At 46.0% G+C, this 26255-nt stretch overlaps 2 protein-coding genes across 2 annotated transcripts; one reads left to right on the top strand and one right to left on the bottom strand.

The window, feature by feature from the left end:
- Positions 1–25899, bottom strand: tg (thyroglobulin). Its single transcript, XM_037073349.1, has 51 exons — positions 25556–25899; positions 24307–24466; positions 18907–19204; positions 18213–18321; positions 18021–18118; positions 17743–17898; positions 17340–17499; positions 17160–17266; positions 16572–16715; positions 16109–16294; positions 15481–15974; positions 14752–15136; positions 14315–14353; positions 13507–13737; positions 13196–13300; positions 13018–13095; positions 12702–12805; positions 12487–12598; positions 12211–12372; positions 11842–12033; positions 11391–11518; positions 11101–11251; positions 10522–10680; positions 10294–10437; positions 10046–10210; positions 9842–9946; positions 9497–9606; positions 8698–8803; positions 8386–8583; positions 8088–8258; positions 7887–7973; positions 7510–7581; positions 6884–7021; positions 6622–6798; positions 6425–6539; positions 6181–6260; positions 5696–5842; positions 5540–5602; positions 4472–4606; positions 4209–4391; positions 3928–4132; positions 3736–3823; positions 3311–3461; positions 3043–3236; positions 2721–2885; positions 2491–2625; positions 2066–2253; positions 1573–1677; positions 1338–1478; positions 1061–1242; positions 1–179 (listed from the first exon to the last, which is right to left on the bottom strand). Exons 3-51 carry the CDS (start codon positions 18977–18979, stop codon positions 79–81), a joined length of 7224 nt encoding a protein of 2407 aa, XP_036929244.1. The 5' UTR covers positions 18980–19204; positions 24307–24466; positions 25556–25899; the 3' UTR covers positions 1–78.
- Positions 19191–25516, top strand: LOC119005591 (B-cell receptor CD22-like). The gene is made up of 7 exons (XM_037073351.1): positions 19191–19315; positions 19815–19961; positions 20857–21228; positions 21673–21942; positions 22178–22277; positions 23682–23724; positions 24382–25516. Exons 2-6 carry the CDS (start codon positions 19910–19912, stop codon positions 23698–23700), a joined length of 813 nt encoding a protein of 270 aa, XP_036929246.1. The 5' UTR covers positions 19191–19315; positions 19815–19909; the 3' UTR covers positions 23701–23724; positions 24382–25516.
- Positions 25900–26255: the final 356 nt, after the last annotated feature.

Below are 26255 nucleotides of genomic sequence, written 5' to 3'. Positions count from 1 at the left end.
GAGAGTTTGAATGCTTTTTATTGATTATCATACAGAACATCAAAGTGAATCTGAAGGAAGAAAACTGATGTCATTAGTTCAGCTGTAGGCGTCTTTCTCAGTCTGTGATTGGCTGGATGGTGCAGCCACTGGGAGAACAGGGGTCAATGCAGGCTGGACAGGCTCCGCCCCCGACTCACCTGAAGAAAAGAATACTGGAATTAAATGATTTTAGTGAAGTTAAAAGGGACAGAAGAAGAAACAGAGTGGAGGTGGACTGAATAGAGTCCGCTCTGCTGGGTTCTACTGGACTCTACTGGACTCTGCTGGGTTCTACTGGACTCTGCTGGACTCTACTGGACTCTGCTGGGTTCTACTGGACTCTACTGGACTCTGCTGGGTTCTACTGGACTCTGCTGGACTCTACTGGACTCTGCTGGGTTCTACTGGACTCTACTGGGTTCTACTGGACTCTGCTGGACTCTACTGGACTCTGCTGGACTCTACTGGACTCTGCTGGGTTCTACTGGACTCTACTGGACTCTGCTGGACTCTACTGGACTCTGCTGGACTCTACTGGACTCTGCTGGACTCTGCTGGGTTCTACTGGACTCTACTGGACTCTGCTGGGTTCTACTGGACTCTGCTGGACTCTACTGGACTCTGCTGGACTCTGCTGGGTTCTACTGGACTCTACTGGACTCTGCTGGGTTCTACTGGACTCTGCTGGACTCTACTGGACTCTGCTGGGTTCTACTGGACTCTGCTGGACTCTACTGGACTCTGCTGGACTCTACTGGACTCTGCTGGGTTCTACTGGACTCTACTGGACTCTGCTGGGTTCTACTGGACTCTGCTGGACTCTACTGGACTCTACTGGACTCTGCTGGACTCTACTGGACTCTGCTGGGTTCTACTGGACTCTACTGGACTCTGCTGGGTTCTACTGGACTCTGCTGGACTCTACTGGACTCTGCTGGGTTCTACTGGACTCTACTGGACTCTGCTGGGTTCTACTGGACTCTGCTGGACTCTACTGGACTCTGCTGGGTTCTACTGGACTCTGCTGGGCTCCTCTCACCTCTCAGCCCAGTCAGTTTTACGCCCAGTTCGTTCCAGAAGGAGCAGGAGTTCTGACTCAGACCCTGACGATGTCGCAGGGCGGGGCTTAGCTCCAGGTAGGTGGGCGGGGCGTCAGAGGACTGGACCTGCTGCCAACGGGGAAGAACTGACTCCGCCCACATACGAGATGGGTTCGGGTCCCTGAGAACAATAAAACAGGAAGAATGAACTTGAGTATGGAAGCTTTTCTCATTTATCAATAAATGAAGCTGAGTTATTGATTATTGCTATCTGACCCGGTCCGGATGAAGCTGGAGACGTAGGTCATCACGGCCAGAGAGAGGCGTCGATCAGAGGAGGTGAAACGCTGAGAGCTCATTGGGCGATGAGGAGTCCCAAACACAAACTGAACGTCCAGAGGAACAGACACGTCAGCCCTGCACAGGAAACAGTCATCAATATATACACTGATCAGTACCGATCAGAACACAGTCGTCAGGGACCATTAGACCATGTATGAGTCGTCAGTACCTGTCGTGAGCGCTGGAGGCCGGCTGGTGGTACAGGAAGACGTTAGCTTTGCTGTTAGCCCAGTGGCTAACCATCTGCAGACTGGGACAGATGATGAACAGATCTCTGCCACACACACACACACACACACACACACACACACACACACACACACACACATTATCATTGTGCAGTGTGTGAGATGATGTCGCAGTAGATTTATTAATAGTTATTAAGTACATCTGTGAAACGTGAAAATCAGAAATGACAATGTGTCACGTTGAATACATTAATTAATGGATTTATTATTATGTTGATTTATAAACATTTCTTTAGTCATTTCTTTATTTTTGGTTTTGTCGGGTTCAGTCCTTCATATCTGAGCTCTCACAGCCCGGAGACCAAACCAGTGACATCCAGCTGTGATTGGCTGAGACGCCTGTCCATCAAGGTCTGTCCGTCTCTCATCAGTGTGTCTCGTCACATAAAGAAAGATGTGAGCGTAGGTTCTGACCTGGTGGCGTTGTTGAGCGCTCTGGAGAACAGGTTGTATCCAGCAGCTGACGGGCTGTGATCCAGAGAGTAGAACCAGGCCGCCGCCTCCTTCAGCACGTCACTTCCTGTCGCTCCTCCCAGCGAGCGACTCAGAGCCTCGTAAAACGCCGTCTTACCGTCTGCTCGACCCTGCAGCGCCTCAAAGTCCTGAGAGGACAACCAGAAACATTTTGAACTGAAATTCACCGACCTTGTTTAACTTATTTCCAACATGACGTTCAGTAAGTCTCTAACTAAAACACATTTTCAGTCATTTATCTCCCCAGAATATAATCAAAGTTATTGATAAGGAAAGTAATTGTTAGTTGCAACTCTAATGAAAAGCTTCTCTTCACACAGGATGAATACAGATACTAACAGCAGACTGGCTGCGTGACCTCTGACCTTTATCCTGCGAGCTCGGTCGATCAGGCCGTCGTGTTCAGAAGTTCCCAGCAGCAGGTCGACTCTGTGGAAGGACTGCGACTCGGACTGACGGACCGGAGACCAGGACTGAAACGGACCGCTGACGGCCAGCAGCTGCAACACGCACGCACACGCACGCACACACGCACAGGTCAGACACACTTCCCTCTTTCAGACCTTCATGATAAACTCCTGGAGTTGAACTCTACCTTCGTCTGAGCAGCGTTGAGTGTGTGAACGGATGTTGCTCTGAGGCAGGCGGCCATCTTGTCAACGTCGGCGAGGTCACAGCCGAGCTCTCTGGCCAGATCGACCGCCTGCTGTCTGGAGATGGAGGGAGTCTGAAGCAGCGATGGAGAGAAGACAGAACCGCCCTGCAGGAACAACAAGAACCAACAGCAGAACTATGGAGTAAACAATGTTCTGGTCCAGCTGAGTGACAGCTGACAGCAGAGTCGATGATTATTAAATCATCAGATCATCAGAGCAGCTCAGTGACTGATGGGAGGAAGATGAAGGAGGAGTTCTCACCATCAGCATCATCCGCTGGAACAGAGGAGAGGAGGAGGACGAGAGATGAAGGCTGGTGATGTCAGCACCACGTCGCTCCGCCCCGACCGTCACTCTATTGTTGTCTCCGCCCACCAGAGAGATGTGGGCGTTAACCCAACGAAGCACCGCCTCCTGGTCCGACAGACCGTAGTTACCATGAAGACCAGGCGAGCCTGCACACAGCCATACAGTATTGATTGATTAGATGTGTCTTAATTTACTGATTCGTTCCTTAATGTGTTCTCACCTGTGCTCAGGAATCCCAGCGCCGCCGTTCTGTAGCTGGCTGTAACAACGACGATGTGACCCGCAGCAGCGAGGGTGGAGCCATCCAACAGGCCTGGGTTCTGATTGGCTGAAGGATTGAAGAAGAAAACCAGGACTGGGACACGCCCCGTCTGACACACACACACACACACACACACACACACACACACACACACACACACACACACACACACACACACACACAGGTCAGCTGATGACATGAGTGTTTCTTCTCAAGTCTGCAAAGTAACTAAACTAACTAAAATGTCAAATAATTGGAAACTGTTAATAAAGCTAAATAACAAACGCACGTAGATTTTCTGTAACGTGATAATAATGTGAATATGTTTTGATTGAACACATTTGATGACATCACCGCAGACTGTCATGGACACTGAAGCTCACCAGCGCAGCAGGAGTGAAGATGTTGAGGTAGAGACAGTCCTCACTGGAAGCTGCAGACTCCTCGTCACCGGGCTGGATACAGCTGGGACTGAAGACAGACGGGCAGAGAGACAGACAGAGTCATCAGCAGAAGTTTTAGAATACTTTTAATGATTCATCCAACTGGTAGTCATAGTAACGGCAGGTAGTTACCGCGGTTTGGTGGCGTCCCAGGTTTCTGTCCAATCAGCTGGCTGAGCTGCTTCAAAGCGGAGCGATCCTATTGGAGGTCGGGCATACGGGACTCCCAGGAACTGAACCACTGTCTTCCTGTCTGAGCCAAGGGCTGTTTCCATGGCAACGCCCTGAAGCATCCCATGTCCCGGGACAGAGATGGATGTAACCGGTGGCAACCGCTCTGAAGAGACAACAGACAAGTGAACACAGCAGGAGTCAAACTATTAACCCCTGTTGTGATTGGCTGACCAGCTCACCTGTCCTCATGTACACCTGGGGGGCGGGCTCTCTGATGACCAGTCTGCAGGAGGAGGTGGGGCTGGATGAGCTGGGGGTGGAGCTTAACCCGCAGGCTGTGGTGTCGGGGTAGAGGATGCAGCGAGTGGCGGACTCGGCCTCACTGAGTGACACAGTAACACAAGACTCCGCCTCCTGACAGGCTGAAACAGGAAGTAGAGGAGTATGAGGCACCAGCACTTCCTGTTTGAACTTCAACACAAACGTCAGAAAGAGTGGTTACCGTGGAGACACCAGTCTCTGGTCTTATCACGGTCAGAGGTGATGTCACGACTCAGGTGGATGACATCATACATGGAGACAGAAGGGTCGACGAGAACTGACGAATTAGAGAGAAGCGTCCACTGATCCAGAGACACTGAGACACAAAAGTACAAGTATTAGTAATGATGGTAAACACACATGTAGTTTATTAGTTACTTGTAGTTGCTGTTGTTGTAACAGTACTACGGTAAAATACCAAATAATAGCTGGGGCGTATATGTGTTTCAACCATTTAACAAACCAGGCGTTTATTTGGGACCAGGCGGCAATTTGGGACAGGCGTTTAATTCCTTCCTCTCAAAAATCCAAGATGAAAATGTCACAAACTTCTCCAGCTTCTCGGTTAATTCTCTGGCATCCTTCTGGGCAATATTTGTACGTCTTCTGCAAGTGAAGTTGTTGCAGCGGAGGAAATGATTCATCACTCACGGCAAACTCCTCATCTCTGCTGTCACTCATGGTGGCGCGCATTTGTTTGTCCATCGCCCTGATCATTTTACGGGACACTCTCTCGTGGTGTGTCTGTTTGCTGATAACCCAGCCCTGCATGTTTATCTCAGGCTGCTCGCTAAACTTCTTCCTCCCTCCAGCAGGCAGCCTGGCCCTGCTGCTGTCCTCCTCAGACAGACGCTGGAGCTCAGTTTGATTTTTTCGCCAATCTCTCACTCTCTTGGGGTCAGCAGAGAAACGTCTAGCGGTTGCTTCTCCCGAGTTTTCCCCTGCATATAATTTCATGTCATAACTTTTTTTTTTTGCTACACTGGAGCCATTGTTATCATCAATGTGATATTGACTGACAGAAAGCAAACACAATATGTGAAAAAGGTAGAGAAGAAAAACGTCACATCACATCTTCTTCCTTGATTTTTAAAATAAAAAAAAAATAAATAAAAAAATTAGACCCGACATTTATTTGGAACCGGCAGTTGTTTAAAGGGGACCCAGCGGTTAATTGAAACCCGGCTATAATTTGGTAATTTACGGTAATACAAGTTGCGGTCGTGCTGCAGTTGTTGTGGAGTCTCACCATTGTTTGTGGTCGGCAGGCTGAACGGAGGACACAGAGCCGGAGAAGAACTCCACTGATTCACTGAACACACAAACGGGTCACTGCTGGTTACTTCAACTGTGTGTGTAAGTACACTGTGTATTTGTACAGTATGTGTGTACTTGTATGCAGTACCAGGTTTCTGGTACCAGCCGAAGGGTTCAGGTGTGGTCTTCACCACAGACGGGCTGCAGTCCTGAGTCCTCCAGGACGTCAGGTCATCTTCACTGCAGGTCTGAACCCCGAGACTGATCAGAGACAGACACACCACGTCTGACCCGCCTGTAACACACACACACACACACACACACACACACACACACACACACACCTATACTGAGTTGTCAGGTTGAAGGTTGACTTCATAATGTAAAGGTTGGACAGGAGACATATATTCTAAATGTTTTGAATAAATCCATGGTTTGATTTATAAAAGAAAGAAAAAGTCATTAAAAATAATTTTATAAATCTGTCTGCAAATATACTGTAATGTTTAATTTTTGTTATCTTTTTTATCTCACTGTGTTCTGTAAGACTTTCTGATCATTTCATCACTGATCAGTTTGGTTTTGGGCATGAACAGATCAACCAGGGGACAAACACATGGTTACCATGGTTACCTGCTGATTTGGTGTCTCGGACGAAGCCGATACCACGGCAACAAGGATCCTCATCACAGCGCCGCTCACACTCCATGAACCTGACACACACACACACACACCAAAGAGTTTACAGACATTTCCCACAAACTTTCTGCAGTATTTAATAATGTTTCAACAACAAATACAACATTCACCTCTGAACTGCAGCAGAGCAGAAGAATACAATGAAGAGAGAGAGTGTGTGTGTGTGCGTGTGTGTTACCCCTCAGACAGCGCTGTGTTTTCTCCCAGACTGACTCGGCTGCGTACAGAGTAAGAAACCATCTTCTGGAAGGAAACTCTCTCGTAGAAACTCTTGACTGGTCCGGACAGACTCACTGAGAACAACAGAGCGGTCAGTTAACGTGATGATCGATTAACACCTGCTCACAGTCTCTGTGATTCAAAGTCCCTCCTCACCCTTCTTGCTGTGGGTGTTGTTGGGTGTTCTGTCCAGCAGGGGGCGACAGGGTCGTCTCAGAGGTTTGTCGTACCCTCCACAAACTCTGGTGTCGGGAAACAGCGAGCAGCTGAAGAAACCTGCTGAGTCAGCGTCTCTGAGGTCAGCGACAGAACAGAGCGGCTCCTCGTCACAGCCTGAAACACACACACACATCAGAACATCTGTCATCACAGCACACACCAGTCACACACTCTCTGTATATCAGTGTGGGAGACGTACGTGAGAGACACCAGAGCAGTGCCTGCTGGGAGTTGTAGTTCTTCTTGTTGAGCCAGAAGGAAAGAGAGAGGAGTTTCCTCTGAGGATCCACGAGGACGTCGTCTTCAGACAGAGACTCAAACTGCTGCTGCACTGACACTGAACACACACACACACACACACACACACACAGTATTTTATCTGACAGCGTCGGTCAGTTTACAGATGAGGACTGTTGTAAATTAAGCACATCCTGGGAGCTGACCCTGTGAAGTCGTTCAGTACATGTAGACGAACGTTACTGGTTTAGTTTGAGTAAAGTTTTATTGTTTGCGTTCTCTGCTGTTCTCACTCAGTGACGAGGCTGCTGTGAGCTCAGTCAGTTACTGTCCCCGTGTCAGATCTGATGACTTCACAGCTCTTATCAAATGCATCTTGTAACAGTGTTTTTCTAGGTGAACTTAAATTCTACATGTTTATATTCAGTCATAAATCTTTACTGAGACTGTTCACACATGTGCAACACGTTCACATTTAGAGTTGATGAGACACTTGTCCTGTCCTGTGATGAAAACATGTTTTATCTTATGAAAATCTACTTTAAATTTGCCATCAGAAGCTGAAACCAGTTCAGAGATGATACGAACCGTCCAGAGGAGGACCGAGTTCTGCTGCTGCACAGGAAGACGGAGCAGAACCATCAGCTGCTGACTCAGCATCTGACCAACAACAACAACAACAACAACAGTGAGACACAACAAACACTGTGAATCATCATCATCTTCACTCTGCTGTCTGGTCCCTGCACGATGCATCTTCAAGCTGTGCATTCTCCAACAGGCCACCAGGTGTCTCTACAGTCTGCACCTGTCTGCAACTTTCACCTGCCTCACTCCTCTTCACCTGTGGATTCCCTGCTGCTTCTCTAATGTCTCTGTCATCATCGTATGATAAAATCTCTGATCCGAGTATCTCCATCACTTTCCTGCCGATGATAAAGGATGAGTGCGGTGCGTGCAGGTACCTGTGTTCAGGTAGATGGCTTGGAAGCTGATGATGGAGGCCTGGTAGTCCTTCTTGTTCTTGCTGTCAGCTGGCAGGGCAGCATCAGCTGGAGAGAACAAACAAACATGAGACGACAACAACAACAACAAATCATCAACAGGAAGTAGACGCCGGCTCCTCCCTGACTTTATTTCAATGTTGGTCCAGTTTGATTTCTTACTGATGGTGAACTTTTGTCCTCCGAAGTTGAACACAAAGCTCTTTTGTTGCTCGTTGTAGGTTAGCCCCGCCCCGCAGATACGATTGGCTGTTCCCTGTCCAGTCACATCCCAGTCCTGGTCACCACACATCAAGACTGACGGAGCTCTCAGCCAACCACAGAGCAGAGAACCTGAAGGAGGAAGGGGGGAGGACAGGTGAGATGCAGAGATCCGTCTCTGATGTCTTAATCTTTCACTGATTCACCTGTTCGTCAAATGACTTATTGACACTTGCTCACTGTCTCCATGGTAACTGACCTCCGTTCAGGCTGTTCTGGTTGAGGATGAATCCATCGCAGCAGGCGTCGCGGCTGCAGCCGTCCTGACAGAAACGATGAGCGTCAGAGAGGGAGGTCCGTGTGGAGGAGAACACCTGAGTCCTGAACACACCCGACACCGCCTTCAACATCGTCATCCTCTCAAAACTCTGCTGCTGCCGTGAGGAAAACTCCGCCCCTAAACACACACACACACACACACACACGGCTGAACACACCAGTTGGACTGAACTATCATGAGTGTGTGTTTGTCATTTTCCTGTCACTCATGTGGTTGCTGTGGTTACCATACCTTTCTTCCTGATAACAAGTAGATCTGAAGCTCCGCCCCTTACTCTCAGAGTGCAGCTCAGCGAATCATAGAGCTCGGCCTGAGGATTACCCAGAAACCCACTGGTCTGAAAGTAAAGAATCAACATTAATGAGTTCAAACAGTTTAAAAGATATGAAGAGCCTCATTAATAATTATAATAATATACTAACACTAACCCTTAAATATAAACTCATGGATCATTAACGACACAGGAGACCTTTAAGACAAAATAAATAAATAATTTCATACAGAAATAATTTAACTAATTGTTTCATATAATTAATAAAATTACTTTTAGTTTGGTGAACTGCTCTATACACTACACTACCCACGAGCCTCTGCGACTGCTGCTTTCGTTCCAAAGTCACTAAAAGTTTCATCACCATGGTTACCTGAACTGGTCCCAAACTGATCTGGAATCAATGCGAATGCATTAATCTGTGAAGCTCTGTGATTGGCTGTTTGTTAGTGAAATGCACACTGGGAGTCGTAGTTGATTCTCTCTGTCAGTTCTCTTCATCTTTATATATTTTTCATTTCATCAATGCACCAACTTTTACTTCTCAGCCAACCATAAATACTGAAGTGCAGAGTATCAAATACTCCTCAGCTTTTCTCCTCTGTTGTTTTCAAACGCACAAACCTTTAATACTAAAAGTTATGAAAACACATCTACAGTCAAAACGTTTATAATTATTCAGTGTTGGTTCATTTACTGGGAAGCTGTTTTAATCAGTTTAGATCTAAGTGTTCAGTGTGTGTGTGTGTGTGTGTGTACCTGCTGCGAGGCGTTGCAGCGTGTGTTCAGTGTGTGTGTGCTGTACAGTTCACACTGAGTCTGTCTGTTGAACAGCGCCACGTGGTGGCATGTCGGCTCTGCTGCACACGCTGAGAGACAAACAGGAAACACGCTGTGACCTCTGACCTTTGATCTCACTCGGAATCACATTAATCTTCAAATCACTGCAGATTGATTTTTGTGATTTTAGACATTTAAAGCAGAATTACAACATTTTATATCTTTGAGGTTGTTGATGTTGTTATAAAGCTGCATCAGTTATACACTGTGTGTGTGTGTGTGCGTGTGTGTGTGTGTGTGTGTGTGTGTGTGTGTGTGTGTTACCTCGGACACAGCCTGTGAGGTCGGAGCTCATCGTTTTCAGGACTTCAGTGTCTTCAGCAGCGACGATCACATCTGATCCAGGAACAGCCTGAAACCTGCCAAGAACTGCAGCACGCACGCACGCACACACACACACACACACACATACATTACAAATCTAAACTGATAGAAAAGCTGCTTCCTGATTGGCTGCTGAGTCTTCACCTGAGCACTCCTCATCAGTCAGAGGCTTGTCACTGTTGGTCCAGTCAAGCTCCTCCCCCTCACTGGTGACACACCTCCACATGCCAGACAGGAAGTCAGGCTGCGCAGGCAGGAAGTCACCTTGCTCTGAACAGCGTAGGCCCCGCCTCTGACACCTTGTCACACCTGAAACACAAACCAGAAGCTGTGAGTGGTCGTTGATGAGTCGCTGCGATCTCCTTCTTCCTTTAGACATCAGACTGACTCACATTGATTGACAGATGACGCCCCAGCAGGTGAGGAGCCTCTGGGACACTGGTTGCAGAAGTCCCGCCCCTCTTCATCCTGATAGGTTCCCTGAGGACACAGAAGACACGCCCCCTCCCTGGAGAAACTTCCAGCGGGACAAACAACTGTGAAAACAGAAACGGAGACACTGAACCAGTCTGTCAGCAGACTCTACAGGACCGACACCGAACGAACAGAACCCGACTCACCACAGCCGTCACTCTCACTGTTCAGGTGGTAACCACGGGAACACCCAAAGCTGGGTGTTGTCACGGAAACTAGGTCTGGTTCTGATGTAAGCATGGAGCGGACATTTCCCAGAAGTCCCCGAACTCCCCCAAGAAGTCTGGACTCATTCAGAAACAGACCTGACAAAACAAATCCAGATTAGAACAAAACCCAAACATAACTTAACAAACACAAGTTCCTTGCAAGAGTTGAGAAAAAAATCTCAGCTCATATTTAAAATTCGATCATATTTGTGACACGTCACCCACGTCTGCAGGTTGTGTCAACTTTGACCTCCAATCTGTCTGACAAATAATATAATATTTATAATAATAATAATTTTAGAGGAATAAAGCCTTAAATAATATTGTAATTGTCCTTAAAAATATACAAAAAATATATGTATTTTTTCTAGCTGTGCCAAATTTAGCTGAACAGCTCACAGACTGAAGAAGTTTAAATTCTGTCCAGTTTTGTACGTTTTGACGATCGGAAAAGTTTTTTGAATGGAGTCTGGTGGAACGTGTCAGTGTTATTTGTCTGAACCTGTCTCTGCTTACCAACGTCATGCAGGTCGGGGAGGTCAGAGATCGGGAGGTCAGACAGGTGAGCGGTCAGTGTGACCGTTAACTGCAGCATGTTGTCGCCGACACACTGCAGACGAACTGACGAGCCGTCACACAGCGACACCGAGCGACCTGATGACGGAAGCTACACACACAAATATAACATTTCCTCATTTTAACTTGTATACTGAACCAACATTCAAATTTCAAATTCAAGCTCCAGTTCCAGCAAAATTAATTTTAATATCCGGTAGCAGGTGAAGTTGTAGAACAGGTCCGTTCACCTGTGCAGAGCAGAGCCCCCTGCTGGTCATCGTGCTGAACAACAGAGACTGTAAACTGCTAATCTGAGAGCAGGATGACGACAACGACCAGAGTTGAGAGGACGACAGCGACTGCAGAGGCTGAGAGACTGCACGCACGCACGCACACACACACACACACACACACACACACGCACGCACACACAGTACAGGTGTACAGCTTACACAGCTAAAAACGAAATCTGACAGAAATGTTCATTACTCATTGTTTTGCTCTGGAAACATGTTTTCTGATGTTTTTAGTTTGTCGGTCTTGTTTAACAGATTTTTGGTTTGACTTGAGGCTCAGTCCTGACAAGCTAACGCTAGCTTAGCTCATCAAATCATGTATGAAGCTGAATTTGTTTGATCTCTGAGTTTTGGAAGACATCCTGTGATGGAGGATTTACATCATCAGAATCTGATCTCTTACTCTGACAGGCTCCACTCAGCAGTCTGCTGTCGCCGACCCATCGCTGACTCTCAGTCTCACACAGGAAGCTCCTGAAAGGAAGTGAGTTCTGGTAACCATGGTGACAGATGAGATCGCAGCTCTGACGACCATTAGCTGCTGGGTGGCACACCAGTGCACCATGGGTAACGGCGGAGGTGGGACACAGAGGACCTGGAGTGGAGAAAAACCAATCAGCAGCCATCTTGCAGCTGATGAGCCGACCCTGCAGTTCCTCTATTGACCACTAGATGCTGCTGTGGTTACGCTCACAAACTGCTTCCTGTCAGATTTCAAAATAAATCATATAATCAGACTCTGAAGCTCACAGTGGAGGGTGCTGTCACTCACGGTCACATGATGGTGTCTGTCCTGTCTGTCGAGGCGCTCGGGTCCCGCCCACTTCCTGCCCATCATCAGAGACGCACCAACAGGAAGTGACATCACACTGCAGTGGGAGGAAGGAGCCATCGGGGCGGCACTGGGAACCCTGCAGCTGACACCAGCTGGGACCTGAATGCATCACAGTTTAACAGTTAAAATCTGAAGTGTCACAGTGAACACATCACAGACAGCAGCGTGTGTGTGTGTGTGTGTGTGTGTGTGTGTGTGTGTGTGTGTACGTACATGTCAGCTGGCCTGCAGGGTTCTGTGTCGCCGCCTGTATCGTCTCTCCAGTCAGAGGGTTCACACACCAGCCTGCAGCGCCGCCTGTCTGCAGCACCGAGAAACGACCGTCCTGAAAAACACGAAGTAAACATGTACAAAATGAATGTTTCCTGCAATCAATCAATCAATAAATGTAAGTAAATAATAAACGGTCACAGTGTTTGTGTTCCCACCTCCTCACACTGTGGTTTGTAAGGTGAAGCGGTGGTGAGGTCAGATCCTTTCATCCAACCAGAGAGCAGCGAGTGAGCCTGAGCTCTCTGACAACGAGTCAGACCTGCAGGAGAACATGTGTCAGTTCAGTGAGTTGTTGAGTTGGAGACACTTTATAAACTCTGTGAAACTCTGTCTCTGACTCATTCTGCATTATTTGGACCTTCTTGTTAATTCAGCAAATGTTCTACATGAACTTCTTTCTGTCTTTGAGTAGAAACATGGAGTCTGTTTGTCTCAGAGTGTGTGTTGCATGTTGTGTGTGTGTTGTCTCACATTTGGGCAGCTGCAGTGAGCGGCTGGTCAGTGAGTCAGGGATGTACTCTCCGTCTTCATCAACACACCAACACTGACCTGAACACACACACCGTGATGAAGACTCGCCAGTTCAGAAAACACACCAATCAACAAATATGTGTGTGTGTGTGTGTGTGTGTGTGTGTGTGTGTGTGACCTGTGCTGTGGTAACACTGTGTGTGCAGCCAGTGTCCGTCAGCGTCACACTGTGGAGTGAACGGCTCGTATGAACGACGCTGAGGAGGCAGAAACATCTGGACAGCTGACAAACACAGACATCACACTTCCTGTCAGAGTGACTTCAGCAATCAGGAAACACTGCAGTTGTTGATGGAGGCAGATTATTATCATTCATCAGGACGGCTGCTCTCTAGAGCTGCAGTGATTAATGGACTAATTCACTGGTGTCAAACTGGCACAGTTCCTCTGGTGGAAAACACACAGAATCTACATCAAACTGTGACTCACTGGAGAAAGCGGCCAATCGCAGAGCAGCTTTGGAGCGGCTCAGCAGCCTATCAGAGATCTGCAGCTCCTCCTCTGATTGGCTGATCTGGAGCTCCTCTGGGGTGAGACGCAGACCTTCAGCCAGTAGGAATCCATATCCCAGAGGAAGGTGGGTGGAGTTAGAGAGAGCAATGACGCTCTTCACTTCCCGTCTGAACGCTGTGACCTCGGCCAACGCCTCCGAGCACCGACCTGTAAGTTAGCATCTGGTTACTGTTGCTAACAGGTTAGCATAGGGTGCTGATGAAAGAGGACCATGCAGCTCAAATGCCTCCATATTTAGTTGTTTTTATTCTTTATTATATTGTTTTATTTTGCAGCTCAACACGTCGTCAGTGGACATTCTGCCAGTTAGAAGTCTAAAGCCTCAAATCTACAGGTGAAAACTGTCCTGCTGCTCCCTGTTATTTGTTCCTGGTGTCATATTTTACTCTTCATATACATTTAATTATATCACAGTCACAACGGTTAAATATCAAATTAACTAAAACGCTTCTTTCTCATATTTTTGACTATAAATCACATCTGTCTTTATATCTAACATGATTACAAATGTACAAATAACTTCTGTGGCTCACTTACATCATCATCCTTGACTTAATGATTTATTCAACAAAGACATCAGAAAGCAAAGAATAACATAAAACTGTGAAATATACAAACTTCTTAGAGACGTCTCGGCAGCAGAAGTGGATTTGTGCTCAACTTAGTAACTAAATTAAATCTTGATGTTTCTGAGGAGTGAATGTGAAGTCATTAAATATCTAACCTGCAGAGGACTGAAGCTTCTGAGTCATTCTCTCTGGACCTGAAACACAACAGACACACAACAGACACAGAGGGTCAACACTGAAACACAACAGACACACAACAGACACAGAAGGTCAACACTGAAACACAACAGACACACAACAGACACAGAGGGTCAACACTGAAACACAACAGACACACAACAGACACAGAAGGTCAACACTGAAACACAACAGACACACAACAGACACAGAAGGTCAACACTGAACAGACACAGAAGTTGTTGCCTCCTGTTTGTTGATAATGGTTGAGTGTTAATGTGATATTGTGCCTGCTGGACTCTGGACAGCACTTTGTTCAGCTGCAGCTGTTTTTCAAAGTGCTTTATCAATAAAAGAAAGTCAGACTTAAGTTCCCTGCATCTCTCTCAGGTAGCCTATTTGTGTGATGTCTTACAGGTGACAGCGCCCCCTGCTGACCCAGCAGTCATTGTTTTCCCCTCAGCGTCCACACAGAAGCAGCGTGCTCCGACACACTGCAGCGGCAGGAAGTCTCCGTCCTCAGAGCATGCTGGGATGTGGATTTCAGCGCCAGCCGCCATGTTTCCCTTCACTTTCAGAGCCATCGCTCGCTGTCTCTCACAGCTGGACGGACACTGAGGCCGACGACCGGCGATACGAGACCCCGACACCTCTTGACCTCGAGGATCGACACACCAGCACTCTTCGCCCCGACACTGAACCTCCTGGAAACCACCGCTGGGCGTGCAGCGCGGGACAAAGACGGCTGCCGCGTTGTCATCCTGGTCTCCGGAGCAGGATCGCAGCAGAGGAGTCAAAACCTTGATAACAACAACACAGTAAGTCATTTCTGACAGTAGGGGGCACTCAATCAAAACAAATCAAAAGACGTAAGCAGTGTTAGACCATGAGAGTTTATTGTGCACAAATACTGAGAGACGAGGTAATATTTATCTAATGCTCCTGCAGACGAGCTGTATAGAGACATCTGATGTTTTAAATCAAGTCTCAGCTGCTTCAGTTATTCAGCAGAACGCTGCAGCTCTGTTTGACTGTGAAGCTCCAGAACTGTTCTGTGGACTACCACACTTCACAGGTCTTTTAACAGACTCATGTTTGATATTTAACATTTACTTTAAAGTCTGCTTCCTGTTTCTGTGGTTACCTGGTCCAGAGACTGAGAGCTGCTCAGTCCCCTCAGTGTGTGTTGGAGGGCAGACAGGAAGGCCGGGTCCTCCAGAGCTCTGCTGACAGACTGGACCAGATCCTGGTTCTTCTGCAGGCTGACGCTCTGAGAGGAGAGCCGGTCCACACCAAGAGCTCCTTGAGTTCCCACCGCCCCACTGAAGTTAAAGGAGGCGGCGTTCTTCAGGAACTTCCCTCCAAACAGGTTTTCCTGAAGGCGAGGAGAGGATGAGCGAGCCAGAGCCTCAAGAGCTCCTCCCACTGAGGGGAAGAGACCCTGGAGGACTTCGACCAGGTGAGACAGGAGAGAGGTTGGATCTGCCTCCACCGGCAAGAACTCCCTGAGGGGCCTGAGGAGAGGGAGGCAGGAGGCCAGAGATTCACCAGAGGAGGCCCGGAAAGGAGGATCAACAGGACCAGAGAAGAGCCGGGACAGAGCCAGACGACGCTGAGAGAGACAGTCAAGACCTGAACCTGGAGGGGAGGAGAGAGGAGGAGAGGAGAGGAGAGGAGAGGAATTCACATCATTTCTTTTAGAAGAACCCTGTAGGCCTGGAGGAGTAAAACAATAGTCGAGCATCTTCACTTCACTCTTCACTCGGACTCACTGCAGACCAGGGAGTCTCCGTGCTGTCGTGTCCCAGGAAGCTCGCTCCCTGTGGGGTCGACACACCAGCACTGCCCCCCCTGCTGACACTGTCTGGAGGTGAAGGATCCTCTGCTCTCACAGGACGGGACGAAGACAGACGACGCCTCCATCGCTGCCCGTCGCTCCTCCTCACAGGGAGACGGACCTGAGACAGCATGGTAAGAGGACCTCTGTTTAAACCGGTCCAAACCACTTTACCATTACAGCTAAACTGGTTACAGCCACTCTAAAACAGTCCTTAGTCACACGTTTGATCCATGACAGCTTTAAATTCTCAACCACCTAAATTTAAGTGTCATTCCATTTGCCCTCATTTCCATCAACTTACATAGTTTTAAACCAGTTCAGAGTGTCTTTTACCAGCTTAAACTGTGTTATGGTCATTTAAAACCAGTGTGAAGCAGTTTAATATTTCAGTTTACATCTGAAGTGTCCGGTGAGGGCGAGGCGGACTCCCAGCATCCTCCTCTGCAGGACTCTGTAGATGTTTGTCTGAGAGACGGAGCGACCGGAGCGAAGACCAGAGAACGCCGAGTCGTACACCTCCGACAGGAGGAGTTCCACACCTGGACAGGAAGTACACACCTTCATCGTCATCATCATCATCATCATCAGTAAACCAGTTTGTTGTAGTTCTTCTATCTTTGTGAGGACATATTTCAGTTTCAGACATGATGACTGATGGACCTGACCAGTTTATCAAAAAGCTTTTTGAGGGTTAAAACTCAATTTCAGAGTTAATTTTTCTTTATAAAGTGAATTTCACATGCACCTCCTGAATATATCAATCATGATGTATCACTGAGTTTTAAATTACATTTTGCATGGAAACCGACAAATGATTGAATCTATGGTCAAAATCATATTTCTATTGATAAGCTAACCTAATGACTCATTGTTCCGGCTGTAGCAGTTGTTGTCTCAACACTAGTTTAAGACAGCTGTACCTGAAAACCTGACAACTCAGTATAAGTGTGTGTGTGTGTGTGTGTGTGTGTGTGTGTGTGTACCTGTGTTCTCCAGCTCTCGGCCTCGGCTGTCTGAACAGAAGCAGTACGAGGAAACCATTGGGAAAAACTCCCTGAAGCTGCTGAACGTCTCAAAGGCTTCTGGGAACCTGAAACAACACAAACACACACGATGTACACACACTTAATACACAAATACACACAGGCAGACAGGTGTGTCACCTGTTGAAGGCGTGCAGCAGGTCCAGCTCTCTTCTGTCCGTCATGTTGATGAATCGACACTGAACGGGGAGGAAGTTGCCGTCTTCATCACACTGAGGAGGAGAGTGAGAGGCGGAGCTATGGAGGAGACGCCTTGACCTCACCTCACAGCTGCCCGGACCTGCAGGTCAAAGGTCAACATGTCAGACACAGTTAAACACAACACTGGGAACAGAACCGTACAAAAACCAGTCAGAGCTGCTGTGTTCTGCAGGTGAGTATCCACCTGCTTTGATAAAAGTATAAGTGAATAACAGGTTGTGTTCAAGAATCAAGAGTGTGACTGAAACGTGATGAACACATCAGATGTGAGTGGAGCGAACAGGATCCCATCAGTGTGAGTATCAGCAGTGTTTGTACGTACAGCGCGGAGGCGTCCCGGTCTGTCTGGTACCGTAGAGCTCCATGCCCTCCTGGTCCACACACCAACACTGCCCCCTGCTGGAGTCACACTGAACTGACTCAAAGAGGCCTGAAGGAGAACACTGCAGGACAGACTGCAGCTGGCAGGGAGACGCACCTGTACAGACAGACAGGTAGAGAGACAGACAGGTAGAGAGAGTAGAAACAAAACGTAAAGAAACAGCTGGTGTATGTAACATGTGATCTGTGACATCATCAGTCATGTGACGTGTGTCTCACAGTGAGGAGCGGAACCGTTGCTTCGAGTCCCAACGACCTCCCGACCTTCAGCATCAACACACCAACACTCCTGACCCCGCCCACTGCACTGGACAGGTCTACACACACACACACAGACACACACACACACGCTCACTCAGTCTTCTCTAATGATTCTGAATTAATTCCTGACGTTGTTCTGTGGCTGCTCACCTGAACCTGCCATCCTCCATACAGTGAGGGGTGTCTCCCTGTTGCTTGGCAACAGCCACGCCTCTTAGCAACTCACATTGGCTCAGGCTCTCCGACTCCAGCTGGTACTCTGGACAACAACCAAATACAGTGACATCATAAGCAAACTGTGACATCATAAGTAAACAGTGACATCATCAGTAAAGCTGGAGATTCAAACATTCTGACCTTTTTCTGTGCTGCGTCATTAAACAGAACACAACAACACGAGAGACTTCAAACTTTTACAAACGCGCTCAGTGTTGTTTTTACTGTGTGTAAAGAAAACGGCTGTACCTCCTGCACTGCCGACCAGTGACATCAACACAGCTCACAGCCGTCAGCTGTCATGTTGGTATTTTAAATCTGTCCAACAAATACTCACTGGAGAACCAAATGTGGATTAATCCACGACTGAAAGTAGTTCCTCCTGTTTATTTAATGAAAACTACAGTCAGCAGCAGTTTGTGGAAATTACTGAGACTTTTCAACCTTTAAAGAAACATTGATGGTTTGAGTCTGTATGGGAGGTTTGTTGATAATAAGATAATTACTGCAGATGTACACTTTAAATTAAGTTACAGACAAGTGAAGAAAGACAAAAACAGTTGTGTGTGTGACATAAACAACAGAGGCAGAGACACAGAGACAGACAGGTATGTCCAGGTGAGTCTACCTGAAGCTTTGCCCTGCAGCAGCTGTGGGCAGCAGACCAGGATGCAGGTGATGTGGAGCAGCCAGGCCATCATCGTCTCTGTGGAGACACACTCACCATCGCTGCCTCTTTATAAACCTGCAGAGCTGCTGAGTCACCGTGAGCAGGACCAGCAGAACAATTCACCTTCATCCCTCCACCTCCTCTTCCTCCTCTTATCCGTCCTCCTCAGAGCATCTGGGTGGAACCAGGAGTCCTTCACCACGACTCAGGAGGCCGGCAGCGAGCCGTGTAGCCCTCTGATTGGACGAGACCATCTCTGAAACACAGATGGTGGTGGTCAGTGTTCAGCGTGACGTCTGTTGAGTTCACTACAGCAGAGATTCTGTCTCACCTGAGGACCAGGTGAACATGTGCACCACCCTGACAGGTGGAGGAACTTTCCACCCACACACACACACACACACACACACACACACACACACAGATGTGAGTGTTGTTTCTTCTGCAGGTATTTGTATTGTATTGTATTTGCGGGCAAAGTAGTTGTTGAACAATCAAAGAAAATCACAATTTTAATAATCAATGAATCATTTTGCTCATTTTTCAACCAAGAAAATCAAACGCTTTCTGGTTCCTGCTGGTAAACGTGAAGATTTGCTGTTTGTCTTGATCCTTTCTGATGTCTTTGGATTTTGGACTGTTGGTTGGACAGAAGAAGCAGTTGGATGATGTTGGATGATGACATTTATTTGGACGATTTATTGATTATTTGTCAGGTAACCATCCTGCTGTACTGAGCTGAGCTGCTAACATGACCAACAACCTCACAGCATATTTTCTCTGTGTCAGTCAAGCATCACAGACACTGTTTCTGATGAAAATAACATGTCAACATGACAGGAAATGCTAAAACCTCTTTCTCACAGAATGTTAGAAAAAGGGAAGTCCAACAGAAACCACAGAGACATTTGAAACACCATCAGTTCAACCATCATTAAATCAACTGTGTTGAAAAGTAAGGATGGCAGTCAGGAACCAAAAGATTCTCTGGAGCTTCATGTTCATGCTGGCTGGTAAGACGTGGACTTTATCTGTGTTACTGTAGGAAACACTCCTAAAAACAAAACATGTCTTCACTGACAGTTTGTCACGTTAACGTTTTGTCACATCAGACTAGGATCATCTCCGCAGCTCAGAAACTGTTTCCATCATCTTCTGTCATGTGTTGCTCTTTTAAAGTGAAACTCTCGCTAAAATTCAACTGAGGCTTTTTTTGTATTTGAGTCAAACCTTCATGTAAAACAATAATTACAATGAAAGAGGCACTTTTAAGATTTACTGTATTTTTGTTTTTGGGCAACTCATTTTCAGTGGGAGCGCTACGGGCACTTTACAATAGCATCAAAGTCTCTACTTTTAAATCACTAAGAAGTCTCGACACAACATGAAACTTTGCTTGTAGCATCACCAGGGTCTGTACACATGAACACAGCTCAACTGGACCACATACACTCGACCCAGACGTGTCGATCTCCAAGTACTTCTCAGCTGCCATGACGACGGCAAGCGGAACAAGCTACTGCTAACATGAGCTGTTCAAAAACTTTCTTTTTAGTAACTCTGTGTACACAAACAATGTTCTCAATGCTGGTGTTCATGTGTAGAGACCCTGGTGATGCTACCAGCAAAGTTTCATGTTGTGTCCAGACTTCTTAGTGCCTGTAGCACTCCCATTGAAAATGAGTTTGACCTGAAAACACGGTAAATCTTAGAAGTGGCTCTTTTGTTGTAATTATTGTTTTACACGAAGGTCTGACTCATATACATTCACATAAAAAGCCTCGGCTGCATTTTGGTGAGAGTTTCACTTTATTGCTGTCAGCCTGTATTTTCTCTCACATCAGAGCACTCGCTCTGCATCAACGTCCTTTATTGTTTATCAGCTGTCACTGTGTGGTGTCCTTCCAGGTGCTGTGGGTCTGAGTGTGAACTATCCACCTCCTGTTTGTGCTGTAAAAGGGTCGACTGTCACCCTCCCCTGCACCTTCACACCACTTCAGTCTGTCGATGTGGATGGAAGAAAAGTTCCGATAAAGATCGTCAGAGTCCGCTGGTGTCAGAAGTATCTGGTTTGTCAGGGATCCACCCCGTCTGTGTACGACAGTGATTCAACAAGCAACGACCCTCGTTACAAATATCTGGGGGACAAGAAGGGAAACTGCACTCTACAGATCACAGATGTAAGGGGAGAAGATGAAGGAAATTTTCGCTTCAGAATGGAAGCTGATGACAACAGAGGACACTGGACTGAACAATCAGGAGTGGAAGTCTCAGTCACTGGTAAGATCATCTTATTATTAATAACATTTATACATATATTACCGAGCATGTTTGCAATGTTTCTCATCATTTCTACAAACCACAGACAGGTTGAACCGTCAGTTTCTAAACGTTCACAACGCTGTCCTCACGTTCTGGTGAGAAAGACATCATGTGTTGTCTTGACATACCTGGTTCTAATTAAAACCCTCTAGCTGTCAGTCTGCCTCCACCTCCCGACATCAACACGAGGTCACAAACATGTGAGAATGAAATGACGTGTTGTGATGTAGCTGTGACACAAACGTAAAGCAACAACACCTGATTCTGGTGCCTGAGGCCCAGAGGGGTGCAGCAGGTTTCTGTCTGCATTATGGATCATCAGGACGTGATCTCACCATGTTCAAAATCACAGAATTATGATTTTAAGATGAAACCTAAGATTTTAAATGTATTTGATTTCAGACGGCACCACAATGAAGATAACCAGCTCCAGCGGTGACGGACAGGTGAGAACAGGTGAAAGCGTCACTCTGTTCTGCTCTGCACGCTGCACGTTCCACCAACTGAAGGTCACCTGGTTCAGAGATGACCACGCCCTCTCAGAATCTGGCCCCGCCCTCCAGCTCAGCTCTCTGACTGTAAAGGATTCTGGGAACTACACCTGTGGTTTACAGACCAGCACTGAGACTCGCTCCGGGCCGTACAGCCTGCGTGTGGACGCTGGAGAGGAAGGTTTGTCCACCAGTTCACTCTGTAGTGACACTGATTCTTACGCCTCTGCATTATGTAACAGTCACACAGGTTTTATGGCTCAGAGACCAGGAGCGCTTCATATATATCACGTACATCGTCCACACTTCACAATAACATCATGTCACATAAGCCTCATCAGTCTCCTTCATCATCACCTCAGTGCTGAAGAGAAAGGTACACCTGAACAACAAAGTTACTGTGTCGTGTCTGACAGAAACACTCAGTCCTTCAGTCGACATGCTGGTTGTCCGTGTGGTTCTCTTCAGTCTGCACACCGTGCTCATCGTCACTGTGGCGTCCATCATCATCAGAAGGTAACTTTCACAGTGTCACACACACCAACAGCAGACAGCAGCCTCCAGTTCCTCCTCCTGATCTGATGTAAGAGCACGTTCCTCAGGGCCAAACTGGGGCCCTAAGCAGAATTTTATTTTGAGGCCCCCCCATTACAAAATGACTGTATCACGAAATGCCATTTAGGTTTACAACCTTTATAAGTAGGAACAAGTCAAATGAAAAGCCGCTTTCAACAGTGGAACAAGCCTGATGACAGATGACATGGTGTTTGATGTCCTGCTGGGCGCTGGCTCCATGTCATCCTTAGTAACAAACTTCAGCAGTGACCCCGTCATGACAAGAAATCCATCATACAAGCAGATTATTAAGATTTATTTTGGTCTAAATAACACAGTGAAATGAATGTAAATATTAACCTCGCAAAGATTAAAATGTAATTAATGCAAACACAACTAAAACTAATAATATGTTTTGATTTGATGATATTCATATATTTATATACTTATTTTTAATTCTATATTCCTACACTGCAGTTTGCTGCCGCAACACTTTAAATTTCTCCATAGTGGGTCAAATAAAGGATTATCTTAATTTATCTTATCTTATAATACATATCTATATCTATATCTCTCTCTCTATACACACACACACACACACACACACACACACACACACTCGTGCTACAAAACTAATCATCTGCTCAGCTGCTGAAAAGTAGCTGCACATGTCACTCCGGTCCAGTTAGATGCTGCTGTGGTTCTGACGCTTCAGTACCACTAACAACACTCACACTGCACATGATACGTAGCTACAGTGAAGGTCTCCTCACTTTGTCTTTGTTATTCTCTTCCTGTAATTCTCCTCCAACTGAAACTCTATTCTATGTAAGGGATAATGTATAGAACAGAGGTCATTATCGGGAAAATAAGTCCCTTTAGGACGGATCAGACCCTGTCGGGACTTATTTTCCCACCGTTCTATACATTATCCTGCTTATTAAACGGCTATTTGCCAGCATGAAAAAAATCTTCACACAGTGCGTCTTTTTATAATTTATTTGTTACCGTTCATAGTGTTATTCAGCAGAGAAATACAGGTCGCCAAACCGACGTTGCTTCGCTTCTCCCTCTTCGCTGCTCTCCTCTCTTTCTCTTTTCTTGACCGGTAACGACACCTCAGCGTTTTGCCAAGAACTTTTGAACACTTGTATTTAATTATTTTAAATACATTTTAAAATGAATTACACATGTTTTTTCAATGTGTCTCATTTTAATCTGCAGAGCAGCTTCATGCAGGCTGCAGCTCTGTAGCTTCTCACAGCTGTAACCTCAAGTGTTTGTTCACTATTATTTGAAACTGTCTGACTTACTGTTTCATTGGTACGTTTATGTTAACATAAATAAATCTGATCATCTTTACAGGACGTGTCTGAAAGAATGATGCGGCAGCAGAGGGGTGAGGAAGGTGAGAGTGCAGGTGAACCACGACATCATCATCTTCAGCTCAGTTCTAACACGTTTAACATTTAACCTTCACGTCTTTATTGGATTAATGAGGGTTCAGTTGTGACGCTGCTGAAAACAGATGGTTTGTCTTTGTAATCTTTATCTCAGAACTGATGTTTGATTGACAGATTATCTGATGAAACCAGGTCACTATCAAAGAGTGAATTAACTCACATTGACAGTCTATCTGTGACCTGCACAGAAACAGGAACCTGCCTCCTGTCAGAGGAAGACGATCACAACGTTTCGAGTGGAAGCTGTTAAAAACAACATGTCATCGATGTTTCAGCTCTTTAGCAACAGATTTCATGAGAAACGAACGCTAGTCTACGTCAGGGTTACGCAATGTGACAGAGATTTCTGATTGGCTGTATTCAAACACCAAACATTACCCAGACAAGCAGGACTTCACCCAGCCAGCCTCCTCATCAGAAGTCTTATTGAGCCCATGTGTGAACTGTGCTTTCAATATATTGAGCTATAAATAGTTTATCAGGGTTCAGCCTGAAGCACAAAGATATTATTCTAATCTCAGCCTCACCTGCTGGTCTGCTGGTCTGACTCTTCATCATCTTCTTCATCTCATCCGTCTGTTTGACCTCTGTTTCTGTTTCAGCCTCCAGACTTCACGGAGCAGCTGTGACGTCCAGAAGAACAGAGTGAAGCTGTCATCTCTAACCGCTGTCATACTGTGATCCAACCTGTAGACACACAGACAGGTTCTCCGCTTTAACATGTCATTATGAAGCAAATCTTGATCTCAAAATGTTACAATGTGAACATTATATTAAGATATTAGATATGGAATAATAAACAAACCATCTGCTTTCCCTGTAAACCCTCTGTAGAGTTGTGTCTGCCACCAGGCACGAAGGATAACGATCCATTTCTATTCTAGACTAAATGATTCCATTAACTCATGCTTTGTTCTGTGATTTACAACTCTGTCCTGCAGCAACACCAATAATAACCCTCCGTGGAGACACAAGGGGGGAAGCTGTCTGTGTTCACTTCATTTGATTTACTTTAACTTTTTTCATTGCAAACAATAATAACATCTTAAAAGCTTGAGTGAAATTCTGTATTTTCATCACATATTCTCTGTCTGGACATGATTTGATACTCAGAGACTCTTTGATTAGAAATACAATTAGACTTCTGACTTTTGTATCCACTTTTAATGAAAATGCACATTACTCTCTGATCATCTCCAGGTTTATGTGACATTACTAGAGATTTTTAATGTGGTTCCAGGTGTTTGGACCCTCCTGTATGTGTCTGCAGTGAACCAGAACACTGCAGTTCTCTGTCTACTGTTCCACGGCAGTTTAATAAATAGTTTCAGTCCTTAAACGTGTTTATAATATTTCTATCTGGTGAAGCGCTCAGAGGCTCTGATCTGAATATTTAACAAGATGAACCTGAAGTTTAAATAATATAAAACTTTGGTTTCAGTCATGTGCTGTTTTATACTTTCTGCATTTTACAGAATTTTGTATAATTATGTTTTATAACATTTTCTATGATGCTCTGAAATAATGAAATACTTCTGCATCTGAAAAGTAAAACATGATTTGTTTCAGTTGTTAGCTGCTCACCAGATTCAGTTATAAAAACTGTGGATTTAAGAGTTTTTGTACAAACAGAGAACGATGAAACTAACAGCTAGTTTTATGCAACTGTTTAAGCAGGTACAACCTCTGATGCTAACAGCTAACAGCCTTCTAAGTAATGGATGACTGATAATGAACTGAACTAGCAGACGATCGACGCTGCAGTGTTTAACTCACCTCGTCAGCGGTCTCCTCCATCATGGAGGTGGTGAAAGAGCTTCATACAGAGACCTGAACCGTCCCGCTGCTCTGACGCCATTTTGTTCATTTTACCGTCTTCTCCTTCCTGAACATTTTCCCGCCATCGCTGCTAGCTTACTGTCTGACAAAAACGAGTTAGCTTGTACAAAGAGAGAGACTAATGCTAAGCTAACCCGCTAAACGTAGTTTGTGTCGTTTATATGACGTAGTAATCGTTATAATTAGCTGTGTTAGCCGACAGTACAGCTGACCTCATGTAGGACAGGATGGAGAGAAGCTGCTTCACTCACCTGGTAAACAGGTAGAAGCTGAGAAGATGGTGGAGACAGTAAACCAGACAGACTGCAGCAGGACTCAGTGTGGTTCATGAAAATACATTCAGAAAACTTATCTCTTGAAAATCTGTTTATTAAATGACAGAAATACAATGATCATTTCTGATATGAAAATGCAGCAAGTGAAGTCATCTCTGTACTTTCATGCAGTAATTTTATTTTTACATGTTTGGATAGAAGCTCATTTATTACACAGACACACGAGTATCATGGAAATATATCTTACAAAAATAAACGTGACTTGGTCCTGAACACGAAGGTTAATCAGGCTGATATCAAAACACATTCCTGGACTGTCTGAATGAACAAGGAAACATCATTCATCAAGAGTTCCAGTGTAT

The sequence above is a fragment of the Acanthopagrus latus genome, chromosome 17 (genome assembly GCF_904848185.1).
Source record: "Acanthopagrus latus isolate v.2019 chromosome 17, fAcaLat1.1, whole genome shotgun sequence".
In the NCBI taxonomy this organism is placed as follows: Eukaryota; Metazoa; Chordata; class Actinopteri; order Spariformes; family Sparidae; genus Acanthopagrus; species Acanthopagrus latus.
This window is presented reverse-complemented; position numbering and strand designations above follow the sequence as displayed.